At 38.2% G+C, this 14,862-nt stretch overlaps 1 protein-coding gene across 1 annotated transcript in view; it reads right to left on the bottom strand.

The window, feature by feature from the left end:
* RunxB (Runt related B) overlaps window positions 1-14,862 on the bottom strand; it is a 170,287-nt gene that overhangs the window by 63,514 nt on the left and 91,911 nt on the right. The window contains exon 3 of the mRNA XM_065230996.1: window positions 1,814-2,014. Coding sequence (XP_065087068.1) covers window positions 1,814-2,014 — 201 coding nt within the window. The remainder of the gene's footprint in view (window positions 1-1,813; window positions 2,015-14,862) is intronic.

Raw genomic sequence — 14,862 nt, 5'->3', positions numbered from 1 at the left:
GAACTAAGAGGAACTTCAAAACGTCATATTTTAGTTACATATAACATGTTGCTATTGTTTGCGACGGATGTGTTACTTGTACACAGCATTTCAGCATGATTATCAAGTATCACAACAAACAATTTAAGGTGAAAAACAGAGTATGTTTGCCTGTACAAACTGTTTTGCTGCTAAAACCATTTGTTGGGATTGCACGTAATCGAATCATAAACACAAATGATAAACAATTGGTGAATGCAATTTTATTTTAAAGAATATGTCGGATGACGCTGCACATTATAAAGACAATTTATTTGCACCATCCAACACGCGTTTAACAGTCACTTCTCAAGTATGATGATTTTTTTTTTTTCATTTTGAAGAAAACTCCACATAAGTCAAAACAATGCACAGCTCAAGCCCTACCAGACACATTTTGCATATCCTGTCTAGGATCGTTCCCTTCCTTCCGGCTGTTGTCGTGTCATTTAGCAGCCTTTTCTAGAGTGAGCAGCAGAGACAATAAAGTGTTTTAATTTCACTCCTTAGATCGCTAAAATGCCACCCACGGTGGCACTGGTTTTGTTTTTCACCCTTCAACATTTGCGCGCGCGGAAAAATAATTATTATTCCCCGTTGCTCTTGTCCTTGCTGTACCTGCCCCCACCAACACACCCGGGAGCTGTTCCTATGTAATCGTTCGCGGAAACATCTTGAAGTATAATCGATATCACCGCGTGTGTCTTTTCCCGAGGGCACTGGTTGTTGTTGATTAGCGACTTTAAGCTGCTGCTGTTGACGATGAAACTCAAAACTCTCCGACCTTTTTAAAGAACTTTCCCCTCCCGATCCTTGAGATGAGATGAAACCGAAGCTGCTCTGTGTTGCCTAGTGACGGCTCGTTAGCACCACATCCCGTGAAAATTGCGCCCTCAGACTCTCAATCCCATGTCGGTGCCAAGAACAACGGTGCCACCCGAAAAATGCAACATTAATCACAATCCTTTAGGACAGTGAAAATTGAAATAAATGACGGTGTTTATTTCCTGAAATATGTTTAAAGACTTAGCGTACTAAGCTAGCAGGATCTGTTCACGTGGGAAGAGGAGAGTGTTGCTTACAGGGAAGAAGTTTTCCTTTTCCTCTCCCGTGGAACCCCGGAGGGAATGGGTATCAGAGCTACTGAAACACACAATCCAGTCAAAACGTTTTAAAATTTGGTGCTTCAATTTGTTCAGCCTAGTTCGTTGTGTTGTTGTTGTTGTTGCCTGACGTTGGTGCCATAGGAGCAGCGCGATGGGGGAAAACTTTTCCGTTTAGGCGCTATTAGTACTGCTTTTGACGAATCCGAGGTATTTAGGAGCGGCAACAGAGGCATAATCTAAGATAATCTTCGCATTTGTTTCTATGTCTTTGTTGTTTCCGCATGATTCTTACGGTTGAAGCTGGAGAAGCTATGGGACTCCTATGGATGGATTTCTTTGCTGAACGGCCGATTTGGTTATTACTTGAGTTACGTTTACTTAAAAATGATACAAAATGAGGAAACTTGGCTTATAAGTCTATAACATATATTTACTCGCATTTAAGTAACCACGAATTTTAAGATTTTAAGTGAAATCCTATTATGAGAGGTCTTAATTTAATCTAAAATTAATCAAAATCTTAAATCAAAATTTGTAGAGCTTTGAACATTCTCAGTTATTATAGCATTTGAAAAAGAGATCGCAGTCACTGTGTAATATTCCACCATGTTATTAACGCGAGTGACTTTTATACTGATATTTCCATCGTGAATGATTTATTAAAAATAGTTCGATTAATAAAAACTTACCAGGCAGCTTGAATGGCAGCGATCCCATCAGTGGGTCAGGTCCGAATCGTTGTGGTCCGAAAGCGAACGGATGGAAGCCTTGATGTCGCATTTTCGACCGTGGTTCTCGCGGCCCATCGACAGTCACTTTGATCGCCTTCGTGTACGTTGCAACCTGGATCGGGACCGTCGATATCACTATCGTCAGGGTGAAACTTTTCCCTAGAACAAAGACAAGAACGTACAACCATAGAAAATCTCATTAGAAGACAATGTGACAGTCATAAAAAAGAAAACAATAGCATCATCCAACATGCTCCCCTAGCTTTCATCTTCAAAGTTGTAGCCACGCTCTAGCTTGCTTGCCTTCCTGCTTGCAATCGATTAAAATTCTTGTGACTTCCCTCAGAACGGAGCGCGATTTTTATCACATTTTATGACGCTCTTCTTCCGGTCTTATTTTTAATTTTCAACAAGCAGTGAACATTTTCGCTAACAAGATTACTCCCGCACACGATACCGCTGCTGATCCCGATTCCAGTGATTTTCAATGTTGTTAAACCAATATCGTCCCCCGCGGCGTGGCAGCAGTGTGGTGTGCAAAAGACCGAGCGTCAACGAATAGTAGGAGAAAAAAAAAGTTCGCTGTGCAAAAGGAGTGATTGGAAAACATACCACACTGACTGGTGCTAGCTGGAAGGAAGAAGCACAAGGACGCGACACACAGGATTCGACAAAACCCACCACGTTGATCAGAAGGGAGAGCAGCGAAAAAACAAACCAAATTGAATTAGTATAAGCTTAACTTATTGACGATGCCGTCGCTGAACGGAATAATAAACGCAATAAATAAATAAATGAAGGCAACGAAGAAAGATAAAAACACCAACAACAGGGCAGGGAGTACAACGTGGAAAAACATTTTTATCCGGTTGGAGAGGGGCAGGAAGCAAAACCGATGGTTCGTGGCAAAAATCGGCCGGGAGCTGCGAATAACGACGCAGGAGCAGCGAAAAAATCATCGCCCGGAGGCATCAATTTTAATACGATTCGTTACGCTTTCCGCCTAACTAGCCTGATGACTAGACAACAAAACGGAGCAACTGCCCCACCAGACGCGTTGGTCGGTCGTCGCCACCCGAGCTTAAAGACGAGATTTGACTGTGCGTTGTTCAACACCAGCAGGATTCCATCAGAAGGATATGTCGTCGCCTTTGACAACGGTTGTAAGCGGAAGGAGGAAGTGCTGGAGGACCATTAGGAAGTTTGATGAAAATTTTCAATGATATGGGAAAAACCGGCACCGGAAGTGGAGAAAGCAATTTCGTCCTTCATTCGGTAGCCACAGGAAGCGTGCGCTGACCTCGCGTAACCTTGCAGTTTCTTTTTTTTTCTGTTGCTGTATTTTTGGGAACATTAGTAAGCATCGTGGTGGATGTAAATATAACGTAAAATTGAACACCCAACCGGGAAAGGTAAGATTCTACTACAGATTTGCATGAAAAGCATGCTGAGTTTACAATGATCAAGCTTTTTTAAATAATTTAAAAAAAATTATGCTAACTATTATCGAACAAAGTTTGCTTCCCCAAAGGCTGCGGCTAGGAAAAAATCTTGTGAAGGTGTTATACAAAAATATGAATACTTTAAACCTTGCTTGTACGCTACAGTTCATTGTAAGAGTTGTTATTACATTTGATGTAAGGAAAAAATGTAGAGGATAAAAGAAATCGACCCTTATATTCAATGAAAACAAACCTGCAACAACATATTTTTGAAGAGCAAATGTACAGTAAAATGAAAAATTAGGTATCAAACTTTTTCGCGTAAACTAAAATCAAATTATGATTTCAGTTTGATGTTTATATCACAACTTGATTTCAATTTGCTGTCATTTGGCTAGTTTTATTAGGTACACCGAATCAAAACAAAACAAAAACCATGGCAACCCGTCAAAAAGTGAACATTCCAAACGATCCTTCTATTTTCTCTTGTAATCAAGATGTATGAAATGTTCGTTGGTTCCACTAAAAGCTTTTTCAATACAAGACTTAAAACCGTGATGCCAATACTGGCCATCTCCAACCAGATTTAGTGAAATTGTCTGCGTTGTTTAAAAAAGGGTTCGTGGATCTTTCGGAAGTGTATCGGAAAGCCGCTTATTCATTTTTTTCACCGCACTGTGCCTAATGTTATATGAGGGAGCCCATAACTGTAGATCCTCCAGGAGTTTCATATTGGCGATCGTCTCATTCTCATCGTGTTCAAAAGCACTGAAGGGGTTTTCATTTAATGTATCTGAATCGATTTGATTTTTTTTTATACTGGTAACAATTTTCAGAGTATTTTTTGTTATTGTTGTAGTACACTTCTTATCTGTGAATCTAAGGCCTCTGATAAAGATGATAGTTGTAATGAGGCTTTAATGAAGATATAAGAGTGCTTCAAGTTTTATATCGGTCATGAAAATTATGCCATAAAACATAATTGCATGTTTTGTTTTGGTTTTATTCTTCAGTTATAAGTAGTGATACAGAACCACCTGACAGCTACCGTTAAAACTAAAAAAAAAACAATCCACAAGATGTGCTCGGAAAGAAAATGATTTGAAATAATTTCAATTTAATAATGTCCAGACTTCAATTCATGTCTACCGAATAAAAAAAACATAAGAATATGTGCAAGGTGAGGTGCAGTGTTGGGACTTGGATTATCAGGATATTTTGATTCCTCAATTTTATTAAATTTTGACAATTAACAGATCTGCCATACCACATCAGGCCACATGGGCACCTAAAATCCAACTTTTTGACAGTAAAAAATAAAACTGTTAAAGGGAGAAAAGTTTGAAATTTCTCTTTTTATTTATTTATTCGTCAATCAATCAAATCGTAGACTTCATATTAACATAAGGACTTCAGTTCTATGATTTCGTAGGGTTCTGAAATATATCTTTCTGTTGAGGGCATATTTAGGTCAATCATTTCACAATGATGATTATAAACAGTCATCATCTGATTTACCGGTCCAAATTTAGCGTAATTGGTCCGATGGCGATCTTCTGCGAACAAGTGTCGATTGTCGGGAAGGTGCATAAAAATTTAATCTTGACAAGAGATCAGCTGAGTCAATGCGTTGCGAAATGATATTGTTTAATAAAGAAATCTTTGCGTAATCCCGACGTTCTTTCAATGTTTGAATGCTGATCAGCAAGCAACGTGCTTCATATCACGGGAGAGGAAAAGCCGTCCAACCTAACTTACGTAGTGCATATAATAAAAATTGCTTTTGGATTGACTCTATTCGTTCTTCATGCTTTTTTTTATATAGGGTGACCAAACAACGCTACAATATTCTAAAATCGACCTCACATAAGCTTAGCTTAGCTTAGCTTAGTCTGACTGCACGTATCGATAGTTGCACTCCGTGATTGATCTGAACCAGTGAAATTGTACAAAGAATCAACTGAATGGGGCTTGGTAGTAACCTGCCATTCTCAGTGTACATGTTCCAGTGACTCCTACCTTTAAAGATCAATAACGTCACCGGCCACGTCCTTGCAATCAGGTGGGAGAGGGAAGGAATGTTAGTGTGTGACTTTTGTTGTTTTGGGACCGTGTTTACCTCTGCATCCCACAAAAGTCACAGGAAGGAGGTTTTGTTAGTGGGTTAGGTTCGTTGGATCAGGATTCACCTTGATAAGTGATGCGATCTTTTGTTTTGTGTAGTTATTTATAAGTGTTTTCGATTTATGCTCTAAACAGCCGGCTGTCTAGAGATGTAGATCATTATTAGATGTGTGTATACCGATTTAAACCAACAATAAGGATACTGTTGGGGCCCCTCACAAAGTGTGATGATGGTTTATTTTATTTTATCAATGACCAAAATAATTAATTATAAGCGGTTTGAACCGATTTAAACCAACAGCAAGGATGCTGTTGGGGCCACTCATAAAGTGTGATGGTGGTTTACTTGATTGAATATAAAATAATTATTAGAACCGATTTGACCCGATTTAGACCAACGGCAAGGATACTGTTGGGGCCACTCACAAAGTGTGATGGTGGTTTATTTAGTTCGGAAGAAAATGAATATGTATACTTCTTTTTTTTTTATATACCTAATAGAACGAATTTGTACTGATTCAAACCAAAAGCAAGGGTTCTATTGGGGCAACTCACAAAGTGCGATGGTGGTTTATACTATAAGGGCATAAAACAAAATCAAGAGCCATTTCGGTTTCCATAGCTTCCTAGACACTCGGCCGCAAAATAATCTTATCCGACGGAAACGTCTCGATCATCGCTGCACAATGGTTTATTATAGCATTTATAAAGTAAATTTGAATACCTTATTGTTTATTTATTATCCATTTTGACTTGACTTGGTACCGTTCAGTTTTATGATGACAAAGTTGCCTGGAGAAAAGTGACAGTTCAAAATGTTTCGGAAGGGAGTCAGCTAGTGTCGTCCAAGTTCAAGTGCGGAAAAAATGCCATTTAAAGTGGTACAAACAATTGAAAGATGCGAAACATGCCTAACCGTAATTCTTTCTGGTTGGAAAGAAGCTGGAATCCTACACTGGCCGGAAAAAAAACGCGGTAGCGAAACTCTCTCAAGACGAGTTCTCCATGCCAAACCCAATGTGGGAACGTATCAATTGAGTGAAAAAAAGAGAGTTCAAGACTCGCTTGGAGGCTGAAGCAGAATTGGAACAGATGTAGCCAGTTTCGGATACGGAGGCGAACGAAGGGAATAATCCACCACCGTCAAAGAAAGTTTGCCCCGAAGTCTACAAGTCCCCCAGTCGGAAGGGAAACACAATAAGAGACTTTAACGAAGTTTTCCTTATTCCTGGGCAGGAGGTTGACACCTGTGAAGCTGACTGTAAAATCCAGAATCAGATGAGATTATAATATATGCGACACAAATTCACTTTTTTATAGGGGAACATGTGATGTGAATAGAACCCACCATCAGTGCAAGGATTACATATGACTGCAGATACTTCACTGGTTGTAAAGTTCTGCCTGATGGTTTGTTGCAGCTGGGTGAATCAACTTCATTGAAGACCTTTGGAAGACAAACGACAAGATGTACGTCTATCAACACGTGACAAGGGACTGGCAAATCCACGAACACTTGTCCAGTCTACAAATCCATTGAAACCCTTAGGCTGCCCCCCCCCCCCCCCCCAAACCCAACATATAATAATGTTTGATTGATGAAACGTATTCAAAAAAGGGATATTTAGAGAGAACAATCTTCAACTGGAACGTACTCACCAAATCAATACATCCGGGAGCGCATTCTCGATGCTTAATTTTCTCTAGTCATTTTTAAACAATTCCTCCTCCAGCGAATCCAAACACACAATAACTAAATATCACTTTTCTTCTTCATGTCACTCTGTGCACAAAAGCAATGCACACCGCAAAAACCTAATAATAGATCAGCGCGGTCGAGTCACACTGTCAACAAAGGGAGCGAGAGCACACCAGGCACCAAAGCAACAGGGGAAAAACATCAGCACAAATCATTCTAAATAGAATTATCGCGTCCGGGACATAAAACTATTCAAATGCGAGCACCGAAAAACTACACGGCAGCACAAAGATAGCCCGAGCTCTAAAAAAAAAAGCACGCAGCGGAGCAAAAACACACAACCGTTCTCGGACGCTTCTCAAAGCGGACCTCTAAAATCGACCTCACATAAGCAACTTAAAGTGATTTTATTGTATAATGATCTTTCAAGTGGAGACCGAAACGTTTTATAAAATTAAGCATATTGCCTGCTCTATGTATTATTGTGTTACAATTCAATGGTCTACAAATGTCAATTTAGAATCTAGAATAACACCTAAATCTCTTACATTTTCACATTTTTTAATATTTTCATTACCGAATGTAATACAAAGATTTTGTTTGTTTAGTTTTCTACTGTATGTTATAAGATTACATTTTTTAATATTTAGTTTCAATAAACTTTTACTACACCATCTGTAAAAACACATGTATTTTATTCTGAAACATATTCATATCGTCATCGCTTCCTATTTCTAAAAATAGCTTCATGTCATCTGCGTATATAAGTACCCTGATATTTTTTTTAAAATAAGAGTGACGTCAATGACATGAATTGGCTTAGATGTTTTCTCGTTGAATCTTACAATTTGCTGGCGATCAACTTAATACGATTTAATCCAGATGAGGAGCTTCATCTCAGTTCCCATTTTTTCTTATTACCTTTGTTACTGGCGTAACATAGGTATTAGAATCGATTTTCACACGTCCTGCCGTCTGCGCCCGATAGCCATCCACACAAGCTATCTCACCTGTATAAAACATTCTCAATCGATAGAACTCGGCGCGATCTGGCTTGACAGTTTGATTACGACATCGTAGAATCAAATTAAACATCAAAAATCGACCCGGCAAGGTGAAATTTGCTGATGTCTGTATGTGCGTCTGTGGACGTGTTTCTTCTAGGCAAGCTGTTTTAGAGATGGTTCATCCGATCAATATGGCTGATATCTCGTTTGAAAGGCCCCATTGCGCTATTGATCGCTATTGATTTTTTCTCGATCTGACTTCCGGTTTCGGAGATATATAGGCCAGAATGATTTTAGTGAACGATTTTTAAAAATCAACGGTACACTTTATCAACATGATTTATTTAACAGTAGAAAGACCTTATCCATATCTACTTGGGGAAAATATTTCATACCGATCTGACTTCCGGTTCCGGGGATTTACAGGATAGAATGATTTTAGTTAACGATTTTTTTCAAATCAACGGTACATCCCATCAACTTGGGAAAAAAATTTCATACCGATCTGACGTTTGGTTGCATTTGGTTGGTGGTTGCATTTGTTGAGACGTTATGTTGACGTTAAAACGGGCATGTCGGTTAACCCGTTTTTTTTTTCAGTCAGGGGAAGGCTTTATGTTTTGTTTGGGCGTTAGCATCAGAAGAAGAAATCGTACGCAAAATCGTGGAATGTAGGGGAGAATAGCCCATAATGCATCCCTGAGGTATAATGACCCCGTGCAGTTTTTCGTTGCTTATCCATTACTAATTCTGGAAATATCATGTGCCAGAATGTTAGTTCAAGCACTGAACTAGCAATGTTGATTTTTAAATTCACGAATTGACAATCGGAAAACTATGAAAAACAGCGCAGGGCCATTTCACGCCAGGGGTGCGTTTTGAATCATCCTACCCTACGTATTCCAATACACCTTTTCGATGCTGAATCGTCTTTCTCTATCACACATGTATGAATCGACGGTGTATTTTCCCATTAATCTGTTTCCCTCTTGCTCGCACTCGTTGGACTTAAATGGTACAGTAGTGTGCGCTGATTAGACGTCGAGAAGCTCTATAAGACCAGTCAGATCATGGTGGGTATATAAATGGTGATACAGCTTTGTCACTATATAGGCGAGGAGGTCGCGCGGGTGGGGGGGGGGGGGGGTCAAGTGCGGTTTTAGAGCAAATTGTAAACAAACTCGGTCGCTGTCCCATACAAAAATCCAACATGGCTGAATCATGAATTTGAAAAAAAAAGTTTCAATAATCTGCTGGAAAATGAGTTAAATTTACGAAAATTTTACACAGTCTAGTAGTAGTACCAGTAGACTTAGAAAATCCAATCGTTGGTGTTATCACATTCAGGCATTTTTTTCCTTGAAAAAGCGCGAAAAAACTGGAAAAACATGAAGTAAATTTTTCTGAACTCCTGCACTTTTTGCGATTTATGAGTAAAGTAAAATCAAATTTGGGTTGATCTCGTTGGCCGTGTGCAGAGAGTTTTTCCACCTGTCTGTACACGTTATTTCTAAACAATCCGAATTTAAGTAAGATCTACTCATTTCTATTAGAATTAGGGCTAAACAATATAGAGCGAACTAAATTGTAACTGACAAGATAACAAATTAACATTTGGATTCAGGTGTTCGTCATCGTTCGCCATCTTGTCAGTCCCAACTTTGTTTACTCAATTTTGGGGAATATAAGTAGATCCTACTTTAATTTGGGTTGTTTAGAAATAGCGTGCATCCTGCACTATTTTGTTCAGGATAGTGTAACTGGTGCTTTAGACATCGGTCTCTATATATTATATAATATATATAATATTCACAAGGAGGATAGTGTAACTGACGCTTAAAACCTTGGTCTATATATCACCCTCATTTTTAAAAATCGCTATTTTAACTGGTACATCGTGAAACAAATCTGGAAACTCTGATGATGAGTTCACGGGTTATCTTATGTTCATCTGCTGAAAAAAATTGACATAACAGCGGGGCCCTGTTTATCGGAATAATGCTCGCGTAACATTGGAAAAGCACCTATCAACTTTTGTAAACAATTTGCTACACTGTCAAATATCGACACATTTTTATTGGCAATTTTCCATGTAAAATATCACATGATTTTCATGTGTCCACACATAAACAGAATCCACCCAGAAGTACACATGATATTTATGAGTCAAATGAATAGTATGTGTGGTTACACATGAATTTGATGTGTACACATAAGAACTATGTGTCCGACATATATAGATATATATCATTTGATTATCACATTGCAAAAAATCATGTGTGGGACACATAAAAATTCACATTGAATTTTTATTAGTGTAGGCCCTTTTCACGAGAACCGATGTACGCCCTACCCGATGGTGTTGTTAGTTTGCGTGGACGTATTCGGTTCACGCGAAAAAGGCTTAACAAGTTTTGTGTACAAAAGTTGATAGGCCCGTCTCAAATGTTACGCGAGTATTATTCATGTGTTCATTTTAAGAAAACAGGGCCCCGCTGCTGTGTCAAAAAAATTTCAGTAGATGAACTGAAGTTCACCCGTGCACAGGTCTATTGGGGGTGCCGTAGGCAGTGATGCCACAATTGTTCGAATTTACCTCGCGTAACATTTGAAAAGGGCCTATCCTCGTTGATCGATTCTTTTCATCTACTTTTTCTTTGATTAACCACGGCGACATAAACGAATTTCTCGCTAAGCTCACAAGACAGTTCGGCAGAAGGTTATGTTAGCTTTATAGTCGCTATGTTCATAGCCTGTCGGACAGAATCTCGCGAACCAATTGAGCTGTCAAATAGCTGTTTGACCAATTGAGCGCGAACCAATTGAGCTGTCAAATAGCTGTTTAAACAATTAAGATGTCAAATCACGACCAACAACAGAAAAGAGCACATCAGCTATTGCGAACAAAACTTTCGGAACCCGTTTTCTCGTGACTTAAGGCTCGCCTACGCAAACTAACACCATCTTTGGGGAAAATTTCCTCTATCCGATGATGCCGGTAATTTGCGTTCGATTGGCGAGGAAAGAATAATCGACGGTTTGTTAATAAAACTTGATAGTACCATTTCAATTGTTGGTCTACAATATATTGAATTTGTTCCGCTTTTTGATATATTGAAATTCTATCCACCAGACTATAAATATAGCGACTATAGTTAGCTTGCACCTGAATCAACACACTGAATGGGAAATTCAATTGCAGTCGGGTTATTCGCGAAAGAGAGAATCGGGTTGATTGATTATTTGATTTTATTGTTTCGTCAAATATTATTGCAATATAATAAGATTGTATATTATGAGATTATGCTTAAAGTATGTAGAGCGCAATAAAGCAGATTAAGTATAAAGTCATAAAGCTCCAGTTGTAAGCCAAGAAAAAGAAAGTGGTTTATATACACTTCGCACTACGTAAATCTTATATCAGCTCCTCATAGATAAGCCACAATAATATCTTAAAATGATTGTCATGTTAGAAAATTAACGTGAAAACATAAATCAATTGATTATTGAATTATAATTGCTGTTCAATTGAGCAGTGCAGAAACTGAGACCAGTAAAAATAAAAATATCCATTCAGGCCTGGTATATCTATGGATAATATCAAAAGCGAGATTATCCTGTGTAACAAAGGTTCTATACACCTGCCCGGTGGATCAATTTGGGTTTTTAAAAATCAGCATTGGGATATCAATTCTGTCAACCGCTCGTCCGTATATAGAGCTTCTACTTGGTTACCCATGTCCATTACATTTAATACCAAGTCCACAAATTCCAAAAGGTTTGTGGTGGTTGAACGGCCTTTTAAAAAAGCCGTGTTGTGCACTAGTTATTCTTTGTTTTATTTGGCCAAAAACGTTTTTATTTATAATTGATTCGAAGAGTTTTGGAATGCACGAAATGATAGCAATCTCACTATAATTTCGAATATCGGATTTATTTTCCATTCCTTCGGGAATATACCGGATTCAAGCGACATATTAAACAGCCAGAATAAAGGGGTTATGAGTTTAGTTGCTAAGTTTTTCATAAAAATAGGTGGGATTCCATCTGGTCCTGAACCTTTAGTGGCGTCCAAATCTCGTAGGCCATTCCAAATATCATGTATGTATGTAAGTAGCCACTATCCTAGCTTGGGTCTTGCCCTGCATGCGGCTCCACTCAACAGCAAGATCAAATTCCGTCATCATTCTGAATTCAACATACTGCTGTATGAAGGGCCAAAAAGGGTTGGACGGGCCCGTAAGCAGAGGCACTTATGCGAAACCCGCGGGAATAAGAGAATCTCCTTCCAACAATATGATCCAACAAAATGAATAACGAAATTCGCAATACATGTTAAGCTTTGCACGGGATGGTTTGTTAAATAAGAGCGCGTCAAATTCATTGCAACTGTTGGAGTGAAATGTAACTATCTAAAATGACAGTACACATTCCCTCCTAGACTCCGGTTGGCACTCCACTCCATTGTCCAGTTACAACTTCAATGATACCCTGATGCTCCCTCCCCTCCCAGTATTTATTGTAATTTACATTATGAATTTATATATAATCATGTAATAATGTATATAAAACATGTAGTAGAATGAAAAATATAATAAAAAATAAAGATGTTTTACAAAATACAAATAACCTAGATTATTGGGTTTTATACACACACTTTTTTTATGTGCCATGAAATGACATAATGCATAATTGTATGTTTTGAAAATATAATACTGAAGTATTGAATCAATAGACCGAAAATCGAGGTAATTTGGACATGAGACATTATATTTAAAAGGATACTACCAAACCGACCATCAAACACACTGCCCACAAAAGCAGACACGTCCCCTCGAAAATGCAATCGAGAAATGTACAAGAATAATCCTCAACTGGAACGTACTCACCAAATCAATATTTCCAGGAGCGCATTCCCGATGTCATCGAACGGTAAAAAAAAGGGAACTCGGTGAGAAAATTTGTGATACGGAATTTTCACTGAAAACAACCGCGAATTTCACCATCCAACTGCGAAACACGTTCAGAAGCACTTTTGGTACACTTTCGATATCAATTTATTTCGAAAAAACTTATTTATTTTTTTTATTTTTTGCAAAAATAGTTGCAAGTGAACCAACATCAACACCGATCGTGCCAAGCTCTTTCACGCACCTTGCAGCGCGTACATAAACTGAAATGACACATTATCACTCGCGATGCCACAAATATCTGGTCCGAGAGAAAAAAAAATCAAACAACGCAGCAAGCGCCAAATCTTCTGATGCTTGCAAACATGATGAATCACGTTTTCTTTATCGATTCTAAAACTTCCCAGAAAGCGAGAAAACCACCTATCACACAAGTATAACCGTCCGGGAGGCAGAGTGCCAGCGCTAAACCCGCAAATGCAGCCGAAAACTATGAAAGCGAACGCACGCACAAAACAGAGAACAAACACAACCGTATCCAAAGGGGTTCCGTGCGCGACTCTCGTAGGCCATTCCAAATATCATGAACCGAAATGTTATTAACGCCAACAGTAGTTGAAAAGTCAGGAAAATAAGAAAAAAATTCATAATCAGGATCATTATCTGAAAATTTCGTGTATGTTTCTTGAAAAAAAAAGTGGCGAAAAGATTATATATAGGGGAAATGACGGCTTCGGCATGACAGACTATTTTCGGCAACCCAAATTGAAACACTATTTTCACTGGATTTTCTTATGAAAACACTTCGCTGAATGCATGCAAACGATTCTTTATGCTTTCAGCTTCAATTTGACTATATTTTTACCACTGAGGAAAAGCAATCTAGCAGGGTTTTTTTGAAATGAAACACACGCACTACAAATTGTAGCTGATTTCGAGTTGCCGATAATAGAACAGCAGATTTACATGCAGTTCAAATGGAACGGTTGCCGAAGAAAAAGATGTTGCCGACAATACTCGCTCTCACTAGAGAAGATTGGAGCTTTGTAAAAGCGTTTCAAAACAGTTTTTGACAATTCTTTCGACTGAAATTGTTAGAGCAGCTGGCAGCAAAAGATTGTAAACAAACCAATACTGCATATGTGTGCGTTCCATAGAGAAAAAGGCTATCGAAAGAAGGTCGCTGCTTAGGTTGCCGAGAATACGTAAATTCCCCTATATATATCATAAGAATTATCATCTTCCTTTTCATCCAATGTTATTTTTTATGGAAAGGTACACGTTTTCATTTTAGTTTTGACGTAATTGAAGAAGTTTCTTGGACATGATTTAATTTCATTCTCAGCTTTTATGTTATACTCAGACAGTGCCAAAGAAATCGCATCACAAATACTTAAATATTTTTCGAGATTATCACGATTTTTATGATTTCTATATGTTTTGTGAGCTTTTTGTTTATGATTTTTCATGTTAATGATATGATTAATGCAACAAACCGGATATTTGGAGGAATAATTGCGTCGTCTAATTTTTAATGGAATTTCCTCGTAAATTACGTCAAACAAAATTTTATAAAAAACCCCCACTGCACATTCAACATTTACCTGTTCCTTCAACATGGTTTTCCAATTTAGTCCGTTGAATTTATTTTTAATATTATCATTATTAGCATTTTTGCAGTCGAACACATTTTCATCCGGATATCCGGATAGTTACTATCCGCCTGATAACCATCTCAATGTTTTCTCAATTTATTTTATTTCAATATTAGGCACTAGAAAGCATGATATTCTGTATAAGGTAAACGCTCTTATAGTTGTGGTAC

Source organism: Ochlerotatus camptorhynchus, unplaced genomic scaffold (genome assembly GCF_037179485.1).
Source record: "Ochlerotatus camptorhynchus isolate MF236.1 unplaced genomic scaffold, CSIRO-AGI_Acam_v1.1 ptg000336l, whole genome shotgun sequence".
Taxonomy (NCBI): domain Eukaryota; kingdom Metazoa; phylum Arthropoda; class Insecta; order Diptera; family Culicidae; genus Ochlerotatus; species Ochlerotatus camptorhynchus.
The sequence above is the reverse complement of the archived record's forward strand: the minus strand, read 5'-3'. Positions and strand labels throughout refer to the sequence as shown.